This window comes from Melopsittacus undulatus, chromosome 3, assembly GCF_012275295.1.
Source record: "Melopsittacus undulatus isolate bMelUnd1 chromosome 3, bMelUnd1.mat.Z, whole genome shotgun sequence".
Lineage (NCBI taxonomy): Eukaryota > Metazoa > Chordata > Aves > Psittaciformes > Psittaculidae > Melopsittacus > Melopsittacus undulatus.
The window spans coordinates 13,668,308-13,682,869 of record NC_047529.1 but is presented as its reverse complement, the minus strand read 5'-3'; the positions used below and the strand labels follow the sequence as shown (position 1 = coordinate 13,682,869).

The 14,562-nt window shown below is 53.4% G+C and overlaps 1 protein-coding gene across 1 annotated transcript in view; it reads left to right on the top strand.

The window, feature by feature from the left end:
• Nucleotides 1–6,841, top strand: part of OTOF (otoferlin) — a 96,099-nt gene extending 89,258 nt beyond the window's left edge. The window contains exons 44-52 of the mRNA XM_031046596.2: nucleotides 241–411; nucleotides 957–1,117; nucleotides 1,766–1,908; nucleotides 2,371–2,459; nucleotides 3,178–3,276; nucleotides 4,108–4,349; nucleotides 4,827–5,005; nucleotides 5,125–5,225; nucleotides 5,697–6,841. Coding sequence (XP_030902456.2) covers nucleotides 241–411; nucleotides 957–1,117; nucleotides 1,766–1,908; nucleotides 2,371–2,459; nucleotides 3,178–3,276; nucleotides 4,108–4,349; nucleotides 4,827–5,005; nucleotides 5,125–5,225; nucleotides 5,697–5,877 — 1,366 coding nt within the window. The 3' untranslated portion in view covers nucleotides 5,878–6,841. The remainder of the gene's footprint in view (nucleotides 1–240; nucleotides 412–956; nucleotides 1,118–1,765; nucleotides 1,909–2,370; nucleotides 2,460–3,177; nucleotides 3,277–4,107; nucleotides 4,350–4,826; nucleotides 5,006–5,124; nucleotides 5,226–5,696) is intronic.
• The last annotated feature ends 7,721 nt before the right edge of the window (nucleotides 6,842–14,562 follow it).

Here is a 14,562-nt window from a genome sequence, read left to right as displayed (position 1 = left end):
ACTCAGTTTCAGGGCTATTGAGACATTCAGGTCAAGCGATCAACCTGTGCTACCTCCTGTCTAGAGCTGCTGGATGTGAAACAAACCATGCAGAAATTTAAAGCCCTTATCTTGAATGTCCTGCAGCAGGAGATGAAAATTAAACACTGTCCATAGACTGGAGCAGACCCACCTCACCTATACGTATGTCTTGAGTAGCAGCCAAACCCTTCAGGAGCTTTTCTCTTTCCCCTGGCCTAGATCCTTTGACATTGAGGCCACCTTCCCCATGGAGTCCATGCTGACAGTGGCCGTGTACGACTGGGACCTGGTGGGGACTGACGACCTCATTGGAGAGACCAAGATTGATCTGGAAAACCGCTACTACAGCAAGCACCGAGCCACTTGTGGAGTCTCACAGACTTACTCCATGTATGAGCAATGCTTTCTCTGCCCAACCTGCTGCCTGCACCCATGCCTGCCTCATCTTCTATGGCAAGCCTAGACCTCCTGCAGGAATCTCCCTCCTTTACTTGCCTGCTAATAGAGGAGTCTGTGCTGTATCCTCACCCTTAAGACAGAATTTGTGACCAGCACAACAGGGCAGCAGTGGAGTGGGTTGTAAGGAGCCCAGAACAGGGAGGAAGGACCTGAGGAGCACTGGTAGGAATGGGCAGAGGGGTTAGCCAGAGCTGAAATAGCAGCAGGGACAAAGGATCAGTGCTGAGCATCAGGAGTCAAGTGGGGTGCTCAGAGTAAAGGGGCTGGAGTGGAAGGGTGTTAGCAAAGCATAGAGTGGTGGCATAGAGGTACTTAATCTGCTCTGAAGTTTCACATTTGCTGCCTCAGATCCTTTCCCTGTGAATCCTGGGTCCTCCATGGCAGCAGCATTTGTTTTGCTGGCGGAGGGGAAGAAAATGCCTTTTTTTCCTCCACATTTCACTGCTGCTTCACTGACCTTGCCCTCCTATTCACAGACATGGTTACAACACATGGCGTGACCCCATGAAGCCCTCCCAGATCCTGTCCAAGCTATGCAAAGATGGCAAAGTGGATGGGCCACACTATGGGCCAGGAGGAAGAGTAAAAGTTGCCAACAGGGTCTTTACTGGCCCCACGGAGATTGAGGATGAAAATGGTATCTGCCACATGGGATGAAGGTTGTGGAGGGAAGCAGGAGTCTGGGGTGTCCCCTTATCATCCAGGGTTGGAGACAGAAACAGTGGTCCCATCCCCCCAAAGCAGCACTGTGGTCACTTTCCATCCACCACCTTAAATGGCCCTTCAGTATGAGACCAGTTAGACAGATTATTATAGACCACCAGTGGGCTGCTCTCAGAATCATTCATGAGTGTCCATGGCACTGCCTTTGAAAACACCCTCCTGGCACCATATGCCCGAAGAGCAATGACGACAGCCCGCTCTGTCCTTTCCAGGGTTTAGGAATCTGCTCTTCATGTAACTACATCCCCAAACAGTGGTTGTGTCCCAACACACTCAGATGTGCCCAAGAAAGATGAAGGCAGGCCAGGAGGGGTGCAGAAGGGGAGGAGATGGATGTCGAGCCTGTTAAGCCTGGGAAAAGGTAGACTGTCAGGGGATCTGGACCTTCTGTGAATGAAGAGAGAGGAGTTAGGAAGTGTTGGCTGTGGAACAAACTGTATGGAAGGAAATGGAGAGTAGCTGATAGGCAGTGCTGCACCCTTGGAGTAGGTAGGGGTAGAGGAACAGGGCCTCTCTGTCCCTGGTGTCTCTGCCCAGCTCATCCCTCCATTTGCCCACACAGGTCAGAAGAAGCAGACGGATGAGCACCTGGCCCTGGCTGTGCTGCGCCACTGGGAGGACATCCCATGGGCAGGCTGCAAGCTGGTCCCCGAGCACGTGGAGACACGTCCGCTGCTGAATCCTGACAAGCCGGGCATCGAGCAGGTCCTCAAAGATCCAGAGCAGAGGTGGAGGCAGCCCATGTTGCAGAGCCCCTCTGAGCAGGGAGCAGAGATGGTTGGATCAGTAGACCAGCCATAACCCATCTTGTGGGCAGCAGAGGCAGGGGAGGCATCCTGCAAAGAGTGGCACTTGGGCATCAACAGCCCTTAACTTGTTGACTGTAGCAAACTAAATCAGTACCTCTCCTGCTCCAGCCTGCATGCTTTTCATACCCCCAAGTCCCATCATCCTATGCACCTCAGCAGCACACCATGCCATGAAACACTTCTGCAGGCAGGGGGAAAGGACTCATGGCACAGGGGAATGCTGCCCTGCTCAACATCTGGCAGGGTTCAGTGCTGCAGCACATCTGGCATGGCCAGACTGATGCTGAAGGGCAAGGGAGGGAGGGACTGCACATTGCGCGGGACAAGGGGAGCTGACTGCACCTCTCTAACCTTGCAGGGCCGCCTGGAGATGTGGGTGGACATGTTCCCCATGGACATGCCAGCACCCGGCCCTGCCATTGATATTTCTCCCAGGAAACCAAAGAAGTAAGAAACCTCCCAGGCAACCAACCCCACCAAAAACTGGAGGCTGGGAACGGACCCCTGTTTCTCCCCTCTCCTCTGCAGCCCAGCCTGCATCCCTTGACCATGCTGGGATTTCCAGAGATCCCAAGTCATAAGGAGATGACTTCCCCATGAGCTGCAGCTGAGATGTTCCTAGGCTGAGAGACCTGGGTTTGTTCAGGCTGGAGAAGAGAAGGCTCTGGGAAGACCTTAGAGCAGCTTTTCAGTTCTTAAAAGGGGCCTATCAGAAAGATGGAGAGAGACTTTTTGGCAGGGCCTGTTCGACAGGATGAGGGTGATGGTTTTAAATTAAGAGAGGGGAGATTCAGGCTGGGTGAGAGGAAAAATATTTTTACAATGAGTGTGGTAAAACACTGGCACAGGTTACCCAGAGAGGTGGTGAAGGCACCATCCCTGGTGACATTCAAGGCTGGATGTGGTTCTGGGCAACCTGATCTAGATGAAGATGTCCCTGCTCATTGCAGGGGTGTTGGACAGGATGACCTTTGAAGGTCCCTTCCAACCCAAACTATGAGCTAGATGAGAGGGTTGCAGGTAGACAGCCTGTTTCAAGGAGGGTTATGCCTGATTATTATCCTGTGAGTTTAATCCATCTCCTCTGTCACACTGGCAGTGTCTCCCCATTCCCTCCTACCCCTTCCCATGTGCCTCACCTTCTTGTCTCCCTTCCTCCTGCCAGATACGAGCTCAGAGTGATAGTGTGGAACACAGACGAGGTCATCCTGGAGGACGATGACTACTTCACTGGAGAGAAATCCAGTGACATTTTTGTCCGGGGGTAGGTACAGCATTAGCCTGCCAGTGTCACCTCCTCTGCTTCTCCCTGGCATGGGTGCTGGTGCTCACTGGGGTCCCCATGGGGGTTTTGGGGCTGGAAGGAGGGTACAACCTGGACTATGGTTCGGGATCAGATAGCACCAATGCTGCTGTTGTCCTCTTTGCTGGGTGTTTGCCTCTCCACCTCTTGGCTGCACGACCCCCTGTGTGTACCTGGCCTGGCTGCCCAGCTCTCAGCTGCAGGCTATTGTCTGGAACACCAATGAGGTGGTTTTGGATGATGATTTCCTGGTAGGAAAGAAGATGTCTGACATCTATGCCAGGGGTTAATGGCCAAGGCCTTGCTGCTTGTTTGTGCCTGCCTGTCTGCCCCTTTTTGACCTTGCCTTGATGCCCTTACTTGGCATTTCAGCCCTGCAACCTCCAATCCCAGTATCCAGAGCCAAACAGTGGTTAGCTCTCATCTCCACTTCATTCTGACCCAGCACCTGGGGAAAGCCCCTTCCAAGACTTACCTGTACACAGATGAGGGGATCAACAACTCCACAGCCAAATTATTTGCAGGACCTCGTATCAATGCATCAGCATTTCGGGCTGGTGGGTGACTATGGGGTGATTTCTCACCAGTCTGTTAAACAGCCCATAAGTCACCCACCAGCCTGATATGATCTTCCTGCCCCTATGCCCATCCTGCCCTTTGGAGATGCTGGAGCATTGCTCACACTTTTAGGTCCTTCCAGTCTGTCCTGGAGGCATCCTGGCTGCACGGACAGGATGGTCCTATGCCTACTCCTTCCCCCTGTAATGTCTGCTATCCCTCTGGGCCCCACAGGTGGCTGAAGGGTCAACAGGAGGACAAGCAAGACACAGATGTCCATTACCACTCACTCACTGGTGAAGGCAACTTCAACTGGCGCTATATCTTCCCTTTTGACTACCTGATGGCGGAGGAGAAGATTGTCATCTCCAAGAAGGAGTCCATGTTCTCCTGGGATGAGACCGAGTACAAGATCCCAGCTCGCCTCACTCTGCAGGTCTGGGATGCTGATCACTTCTCAGCCGATGATTTCCTTGGTAAGTGAGGGTCCACTGAGCTGGGGCAATGGGGCAGCCAGCAAGAAGCCCATGGCTGGACAAGTAAAGAGCAGTGTGAGATGAGACACAGCCTATGCAGGAACAGAAACTGGAAGGGCATCTCTGTTCCTCAAGTCCACAACATCCTCAACATCCTGCAAACCCCTTTAGATGATACTGGTAAGAGCACACAGGATGAGAGCCCTGGTCTCTGCTGCCAAGGGCAGGGGCATCTTCCTAAGATCTCATCTCAGTCTCCCCTCTGTCAGGTTAAAGCCATTCCCCCTTGTTCTGTCCCTACAGGCCCTTGTCAAAAGCCCCTCTCCAGTTTCTTGTCAGCCCCTTTAGGCACTGGAAGCTGCTCTGAGGTCTCCCTGGAACCTTCTCTTCTCCAGAGAAGATGCTGTCCAGCCCACCTCCAGACAAGACTCAGCATTTTGTGGGTGCCAACACCTGTGCTCCCCTTTCTCCTGCCAGGGGCCATCGAGCTGGACCTGAACCGCTTCCCCCGGGGAGCCAAGACATCAAAACAGTGCAGCCTGGAGATGGTGACCAACGAGGCGGAGCTGCCCATGATCTCCATCTTCAAGCAGAAGCGGGTGAAGGGCTGGTGGCCATTTGTGGCCAGAGATGAGAATGATGAGCTGGAGGTCACTGTAAGCATGGGGGAAACGGAGATGTTTTACATCCCTCAGGTCCCCTCTGTCACCGTGTCCCTGGGGACTGAGGTGGGGTGCGTTTCCTAGGTCTCAGCACAACTTTCTGCTCCCTGCAGGGGAAAGTTGAGGCTGAGCTGCACCTTCTGACAGCAGAAGAGGCAGAGAAATCCCCCGCGGGGCTGGCCCGAAATGAGCCAGATCCACTGGAGAAACCCAAGTAAGTGGAAAATCCCACTCCCCAGCAGGACCAGGGTGCTGTGGGGTGGGATCCAGGCCTGGGGAGGTGAGGGAGGTTTGCACTGGAGGATGTAGGAATGACGGTCATGGGCACAGCCATCTCTGCTGGTCCCTACCATTCACTGACTTGCTGCTCTTCCTTGCTCTGTTCCTGCTCTGCCTCTCTTGTTGGCTCCATCCCCTTTCTGTGGCCTCCCGCCACCTCTTCCTCCCCTCCAGTCCTCACCACCAGATCCCAGCTTCAACCAGAATCCTCATGCTCTCTCACAAATCTCCACTACTCCATTTGGCATATCTTGTACTGAGTCCCCTTGTCCACCCTCCTCATCATCCTGGCTGGGCTCCTTTCCTCTCTGCAGGCTTGTCCACTGTGTCCACTAATGCACTGCTGGCCATGCATCCCTTCTCCATGGCAATGGCATTAATGATGAGTTGTTTGTTTCCCCTACAGCCGCCCGGACACATCCTTCATCTGGTTCCTGAACCCACTCAAGTCCATCAAATACCTCATCTGCACACGCTACAAGTGGCTCATCATCAAAATCGTGCTGGCCCTGCTGCTCCTCGTCATGGTTGCCCTCTTCCTCTACAGCATGCCAGGCTACATGGTCAAGAAGCTGCTGGGAGCATGAAGCATGGGAGCCTCCTCCATGTCCCCAGCCTTGTGGCACAACTGTCCCCAACTGCATGTCCTTCTCCACCCTGCAGCCTCTCAGCAGCTTCGGGGGACATCTCCCTGCTGCTGCTGGGCCTCTACATTCCTCCTCTGTGGGTCCCATTCACAGCTTTAGTCCCAGAGGAATGGGGCTGGAGGATGGCATCAATCCCAAGGCCACACATCCCACACTGGGGCTGGCAGAGGTGCCCAGCAGTTACCGCGGGGCTCTGGGGCTGTAAGTCTTGGAGCCCTTTGCCCACTGGGGCCATGGCTGGCACCTGCCTGGGGAAAGGGGAGGGGAGAGCAAGATGGAGCTATGGGATTGCTCCCAAAAGGCCCATTGGAGGAGCATTCAGAGACGAGGATAAAGCAGGGGTCTGGGACAGCATGGGGACAGCACACAGCATCCCCACTGCCTGTCCCTGCTGCCACCACAGTCCCTGCTCCACTCAGCTCTGCAATTCACTGCCCCCAGGTGCAGGGCTCCATCCCACCATGGGCAACACCAGGCATTGTGCCCCAGCAGCCACCAAGGCCCTGCAGAGAGCCCTGGAGCTGTGCAAGGGGCAGGCACTGACCTTCCCTCTCTGAAGCATCCACCTTCCCAAGGTTACCAACCCGGAGGTGGTGGTGGCTGGAACATCCCCAGGGGCTCACAGGGAGCCAGGCTCCCTGGACAGTGTGAGTGAGCTCCCTGTGGGCCTCTTGATGCTCAGTTCGTTCTGTTTGGATTGGTATGTGTTACGGCTGGAGTCCTTCTTGCCGTGCATGCTAGGGAAGGGCTCCTTTCTCAGCTCACCTCAACGTTCCGCTGTTGGAGAGCTGCCCTTCTCAGCTTCAGGGGTGCAAGACCCTCAGTGAATAACTGAAGAGATCTTGGGAATGTTTTTAGGGCACCACTGTTTTAATCAGACAATAAAAACCAGCTTTCACTTCCATGTTCTCTGCCAGGGTCTCCTGCTAGTGGGGAAAGGGCTCATTGCAGGCTGCTTTTCCTCCTCCCCCCTGCCTGCCCCACTGCTTCCCAGTCACAGCCTCTTTTCCTGCTGCCTCTTCCCAGGTCCCATGCCCTGGGCAGCAGCCTGGTCCCTCAGCTGCATGGAGCAGACCAGGCATGGCCTTGCCTTCCCCCAGGGCAGGACAGCAGGAGGGAGGAAGCCACCTCCACCCCAGGACCCCAGAGGAAGGGTCCCTGTCACTGCTCCCCATCACCTTCTGGTTGCATTGTGGGGAGCTGCCCAGAGTCTCCTCTTGCCCATCCTAGGGGGGAGAAAGGAGGCAAGAAGGGACACCAGGGATCCATTTGTCCCCCAGCAGGACCCCCATGGTAGGGAGGCTCCTCAGAGCCCCAGGCTGGGGGCAGAGAGGGGCCCTGAGGTGCAAACAGGGGCCCTGAGCAAAGGGACTACGCTTGAGCTGTGGCACAGGCATCTCCTGGACTTCCCTGGCATTAACCCTCTCCCCCTGCAAGCCCTTTGGGATTCCACCTTCCTTGGCCTCTTCCACACAACAGGACCCTGTGCTTTCCCTCCTAGAAGTTCTCTCTGTGTCCACACCAGAAGTCAGTGAGAAGCCATCACATCCCTCACCACCATCCCAGCCCTCCCAGACCACACTCTATCATCCTGCGGAAACACATCCTGATCACCACAGCTTTGATGACTGCACAAGTCAGCCCCATCCTGTCCACATCCCACCATGCTGTGCTCACCCTGCCCACGACAGTCCCACCTGCTCTGAGCTCCTCACACCTCCATCACCATAGCATTGAATCATAGACCCACAGAATGGTTTGGGTTGGAAGGGACCTTAAAGCTCATCCAGTTCCAACCCCTGCCATGGGCAGGGACACCTTCCACTAGACCAGGTTGCTCCAAGCCCCATCCAGCCTGGCCTTGAACACTGCCAGGGATGGGGCAGCCACAGCTTCTCTGGGCACCCTGTGCCAGGGCCTCAGCACCCTCACAGGGAACAACTTCTGCCCAAGAGCTCACCTCAGTCTCCCCTCTGTCAGGTTAAAGCCATTCCCCCTTGTCCTGTCCCTACAGGCCCTTGTCAAATGCCCCTCTCCAGATTTCTTGTTGGCCCCTTTAGGCACTGGAAGCTGCTCTAAGGTCTCCCTAGAGCCTTCTCTTCTCCAGGCTGAACAAGCCCAGCTCTCTCAGCCTGTCTCCATAGCAGAGCTGCTCCAGCCCTTGGAGCATCTTTGTGGCCTCCTCTGGACTCACTCCAACAGCTCCATGTCCTTTCTATGTCAGGACCACAGACATTATGGGTGCTTTGAGAGGGGTAGGGCCCTTGGCAGAAGACCCTGGGGAGCCTGCAAGAACACCCCTCTCTTCCCCCCAGTTTCAGAAGGGTCATGTGCATGTGTGGGGGTGAGCAGAGGGATGTGTGAGGAGACACCCCTGCAGTGCTGGGTGCTGGGCACTGGCACGGAGGGGTGAAGGAGGCCATGGCTGGACAAATACAGGTGAGCAAGCAGCTCTGGTGCCAACAGCAGTACAGGTCTTCCCCTAAGTCAGTGACAAATTAGTGACCTCTTCCATTAACCTAGCCTGTACAAGTGGGATTGAGTCCTTGGTTCTCCTTCCTATATAAGTTCATAAAATGGAGTTTGACAGAGTACATTGTCCTGTAAACCTCCAAGGTTCAAGCAGACCATGACAGCAGCCAGTGCATGTGGTGTGCTGCCAAAACACCATTGTTACTAACAATCCCTTAAGTATATTACACCTACCACAGCAATCCTCTTAGAGGAAGCTGTGAGATGCTGATAAAGGATGAGGCATCGCTTAAACACATCTGGGCTCTAGCCCAGGGGCCACCGGAACAGGCAGCAGGGTTCTTGTGTTCTACTCAAGGATTTGCCACCAGCCTGTAGCCTCCTCCACTGCTCCCAGGACAGCTTCAGCCCCGCATTCCCTGCCTCTGCTGTCACCCTATATGCTGGAGTAGGCCTGCAGTGGAGCACAGCCCATGCCCACTGTGATGTCCCACTGTGCCCCATGCAGCTGCAGGGTGCTGAGCAATCCCTTCACCTGGGGAGCAAAACAGCTCCTGGAGATGTTTCACAGCCAGTTTCATCTGGGAGAGTGTGGTTCCTGCCCCAGCAGCACCACCATCACACACCTTTATATAGAGCAATTCCTGCTGGTTTCGGTGGAAATGCCAGCAGGTGGACATTGCCATGCAGTGTGCAGAGCACCCAAGAACACCACCAAAGCCCCTGTGCACTGGTGGAGGAAGGCAGAGCTTTCCCAACTGCAAACACATCCAGGCAATATGGCACCATCCTGAAGGGCACCAGGCACACACTGAGAACCACAGAAGAGTGGCACTGGGGCTGGAAACTCCCATAGTCACCAACCATGTTCTCCCCACCCAGCTCCAAGGTATGTGTTTGGAAAGGAGAAGGCAGGCCCCATCCCCTCCCATGCCACAGCATCCCGCATCACTTGGCCACCATGTTCCAGCACCTCCACGTTCCAGCACAGTCCTGTTCTGAAGCCAGGGGACCCAGGAGGGCTGTGGCTCCACTCACCCCCCTGAGAAAGTCGATCTGAGACATGAGAGGATGTTCTTAATTCCTGACCTCAGCCTCCCTGGCTAAATCAGGTGTCTGTGGTCTCCTGCCCAGGGCCAGCAGCCACCAAGAGCAGCTTATTCCCCTGTGTACAGGCCCGGCCACACCGGAGCAGGGATAAGGCAGGATCACCCAGATTAGCCCCAAAGCCAGTGGTGCTAAGAGCCCGCTGTGACGATAGGAAGCTTTCTTAGGGCAGAGCTTGTCAGGGCAGTCACGCTGCTGATGGGAAAACACCCACTTCCAGTGACCCCCAGTCCCATGAAATGCGGCATTTCCATATTCCAAGCCCTGTGTTTTGGGGGCCATCCCCAAGAGCCACAGCCCCACGGAGCCCCAAGTCTGCCAAGCACCTGTGGAAATGCAGCACCAACTCTAAGGGTGCTGTGGAGACAGGGGGTGAAACTAGATGGACTTTAGGGTCCTCTCCAACCCAGACCATCCTGTGATTCAATGATTCTACTTTGAGTAGCCCTGATACCTGCCCTGGGGAGGTCAGAGGTGCCACCTCTTTCCCCAGGTCCCAAACTGGCACTCTGTAACCAGGAACAGGACAGGAGGTACTGCTCCCTTATCCCATCACTGTCCATGTCCATGGCCTGCTGCTTATCCCCCTGCAACAGCCATATGCACCACACCAACTACAACCCACAGCCTCCCTGACACTGCTCACTGCTCGATCCACAACACAGCAAGAAACAAACCTCTCTGCACACAGCCTATATCCTGCTTCACCCTACCTTCTTCTTCCTCACCATGAGTGCCCCAGGCATGCTACCAGGGCACAAAATGACTTACAGGGATGCAGGGATGAGCACCAGCTGCAGAATTGGCAGAACAAAGGGGAGAAGCCTGAAGATGAAGGGAGAGCCTTTGGGAGGGCAGTGCTTGAGCTAAAAAGAGGATGCCGTATCCCCAAACATGGCACCTTCTCTGTGTCCCTTGCCCTATGCTCCAGTCAGCACCTCAATGAGCACTGTGATCACAGCCTAGCTCAGCACCAGAGTAAACCCCATCATTCCAGGAAGAGCCCACACAGGAGCTTTTCCACCTCTGCCATGGTAAAGTGGGGCTGAAGCTCCAGCCTTGGCACCACTGCCCAAACATGCCCCTTCTACTGAGATGCCTGTTTGTCAGAAAAGGGAAGAAATAAAGACAAACTCCATTAAAAGGCTTTGGAAATTTTATTCTTTACAATATTTGAATAGTTTTGTTTAAACACAATAAATACTTCGGCAATAGCATTTAACAGACCAGAATTTAAACCCACTGCAGTACCTAAACTCCCAGAGACAGGGCTCCAGGACAGCGACCGGGGTCCCAAGGCCCACGGCAGCTTCATCTGATCCCTGTTTTGGGACAACCCCAGCCAGAGGGACCAAGAGCACTCGGCTCTGGTGGGGAGCGCAGCAGAGCATCCAGGCTCCTGCCAAAAGCAGCTCCTTGGGAAGGTTCAGCAGGGAAGGGGAAGAACCAAACCACCGCAAGCACCAAGCTGTCTTTCACTGACTCATTTCACAGTGCTGGGAACCTGAGAGCAGCCGCTACATCAGCTCTCTGGCCCCACTGCACAGGGGGCTGGTGACAAGACCTGAACTAGCTCCTGGAAGGACGAGGCAGCATCACCAACTGCTTCCACACCCTGCCCAGGAATATTGAATAGCCCCGTGGACACAGGCCCTTGAAGATGCTCTGAAGGGCTCGCAGAATCATCAGATCACAGGATGGTTTGGAGTGGACTCTCTCCACCAGCTCCACCTCCTTCTTATACTGGGGCCCGTAGCTGAGTTGCAGACATGGTCCCTGCCCTGCATTTATAGGGCCTGGCTAGAACTGACCTGACTGAGATTAGGACAGCTCCCAAAGTTCAACCTACAGGTTTGAGTGCACCCAGGAGATAACATTGGGCCAGCTCCCTTTAAGGAGCTTAAAAAAGTGTCTGCAGAGCCTGAGAAACTCATACTTACATCATGGAGCTCCCCCAGTGCTGGGAAAGCCACCTCTAGCAGGTGGTTGATGTTTATGAAAGGAGAGGCTTCCGCCAAGCCCCTGCAGTGACCAGCCACTGACGAAAGGAGGTAACTGGAGCACAGACACAGCAGAGGAAGGACCAAGCTGAAACCAACAGCACACAGGTGTGTGTTTGTAAGCCTGCAGGTCAGCCACAGCATCTGTACTTGTAAAAATCACTTTTAGATGGCCCAAACCTGAGGACGTCCCAAAACCTACACCTCATCCTCCACCCCAATTCCACTTGTGAGTTCCTGCGCTGGGTCCCTGGATTGGTGCAGAGGCATGAGCTGTGATAGGAAACAAAAGATCAAGATGATAAAGGCTGCAAGCAAGATTCTTGCTCTGCCTCAGCTATACGAGTCCTGCATTGACACCTTGGAGCATCCCAGGTTCCCACAGAAATCTGCTTCAGAGCAAAGCATGGTGAGGATGAGGAGAAGCTGGTGGCACTGGCCGCCTTTCTCCACAGCACAAGGACCAGTCGGGAGACTGACATCTCCAATGACTTCAACCCTCCCTGGATAGGCTTGCCCCTGGTCGAACTCTGTATTGAGATAAAGTGTGCAGAACAGATTTAGGAAAGCATAAGAGTCCTGTTACCAACCCAGGAGGTCCATGGGTAATAAAATAGGACTCATTATCCCTGGAAGCAGAGACAACACAGATCAGCTCTCAAATACTGAGGCAGGAGCAGAGGAACAAGCACACAACCCTGTCCCATCCCTGGAAGCACATCCCACTGCAATGACAGAGTCTAGCCAGCACACTCCACTCTTAACACAATTACCACCAGATGCTCTCAGCAAGGAACACATTTATTCTTAAGACTTAGAACCATTCTGATTCATGAATAGTTTGTTTCTCAGCATGCCATACCCCACCACGGCAAGATAGTTTGGTCAATCTATTTGCTTCCACTCCCCTACCAGAATCTGGGAGCAGAATCACTTCAATTCCAACAGCCCAACGGAACCCTCCAGCTTCACAGCAGCAGGAGCTGGGAAGAGTCATGCGTGCACTGAGATCAGCTCTGAGCTCTCCTCACTCTGCCACAAGCCTGGTAGTGCTAGAGGCAAGCGACCCTGCTTTCCAGCACTGATTGAAGCAGACAGTTCTTCTAGTTTCAAGGTGCAATAAATTAAGGCACCAATAATCCAGGACTCTCCAACGATAAAGCCAGTGCAGATAGGAAGCAGTTCCAGTTTTTAACAGATGTTTCTCCTACAGCACAAATATTTGCAGGACTTTAAAGAGGAAGCCCTGTTTCCACATGTTTGTATCTTCACAAAGGGGTTTTTCAGGGTACATGCTGCAAAAGGGCAGCAGCTCACAGGTCAGTAGGACAACAGACAGACAGTGTGTGAGGGGGACAAAGCGACATCCTAAGATATAACATCATACAACGTCTCATAGCATCAGTTGTGGCCCAGTCCTATGGGCCCAGCACTGCTGGTGGAAGGAGACAGGACAACACCAGCTCCAGGGTGGGGACCCAGAGCTCACCTGAAAGCCTGAGGGAACAGCCCAGTTACTCCCTGGTCCTGCAAACACAGAACTAGGAAGCAAATCATCCAACCTCCACTTTTTGTCAGTGCCGCCAGCACAGTTCTGCTACCTGAAGATGTCCCATAGATCAACACTGTGCCCATTTTAAGATTCCCTGTAAATATTGTGCGAGCATGACTTAAATTTATCTCCCTTCATAACCACATTTCATTGAATAGCAAGAGTCAAAAATTCAAGCACAGCCCAATTCATTTGTACACTTAAGATTTTTTTTCCTGTACAACATCAGTAAAATATATAGGAGTAAGCTGCTTTATCAAATAAACTCTGAAAACCATTTGCCCCTCTCCCAGCTCAGCCACCCTTCCCAGACACGCTGCAGCCAGACAGACACATGAGCACACAGACATTCCCATGTCGCACCAGCTCGCTCCTCGCAGGACACGTAACAACCAAGCACCCACATGCACATGGGGAACGTGTGAGCTCACCTCAGGATTTCAAGTCTCAGTCTGCACAACGATGATTCAAATTTACAAAAGAAAGCATTAAATAATAGTTACAGGTTTCCTAAAGCAGGAGGAGTCATCACCTGCAGAAGGAAAAAGCCGTGACCAAGCTGCTAGGAGCCACATTGCACAATAATCAGTGTATAAGCGACTTTGTTCCCATGGTAGATTACATATGCACAATCTGTTGTGCTTGTTCGCTTCCGGATGCAGCCTTTCCAGAGCCTGGGTTTAAGCTACACTCTTCATTCAAGCACAGGTCTTCATTAAATAAAGTGAACAGAAAAGAAAATCAGCATTCATCTTCACCACCCCACTCTAACTCAATCACAAAGAAAAAAACCCAAATTTAAAAAAATAAATCAATGCAAACATGTCTTGTACAAATGGACAGTAAACAAATTATCCCTGGATGAGACATGCAGCCGCTGGGGACAACGGTTTGGAAAATAAAGCAGTATTTGGAAAGGATCCCACCACACACATGCACCTGTGAGCTCCCTGAAAGTGCACACATGACCAACACAACGCTGCAGGTAAGGTGCTTCTCTAAGCAGTGGATCTGTGGCCACTGGAGGGCTGGCAGGAAGGGTGATGAGCTGCGAGAGGCACAGACTGGGCAGCATGCAGCCGCCCCGCAGAGCCGGCCCAAAACACCAAGTTCTTACTGGGAGGCAGAAGGGGGAGATGAGCTCTGTGTTAGGCTGGTGTAAGCCACTTGCAGCTGCCAGTTGGAACCCAGACTCAGTTCCCAGGTGGGGAACACACATGGACAGACAGAAACAGGGTCGAGATGCAGTCCCATGCTAGCCGCAGCTCAAGCAGGGGAGGCAGGAGCCACCTTCCCACCTTTGCAGGAAATCAAGCCCTGACTTTCTAAGCCCTCCAAGCAGAATGTTACTAAAAGTTTTGTGTGTAGTTCTTTTTTTCCCCCTCTTAAAACAAAAATCAAATAGGTGTCAGTATCTGCCCAAACAGGTGAATGCAGGAAGGCAGGACAGAATATGGGAGAGCAGTCAACACCTGCTCCCTAAGTACCAGTGCA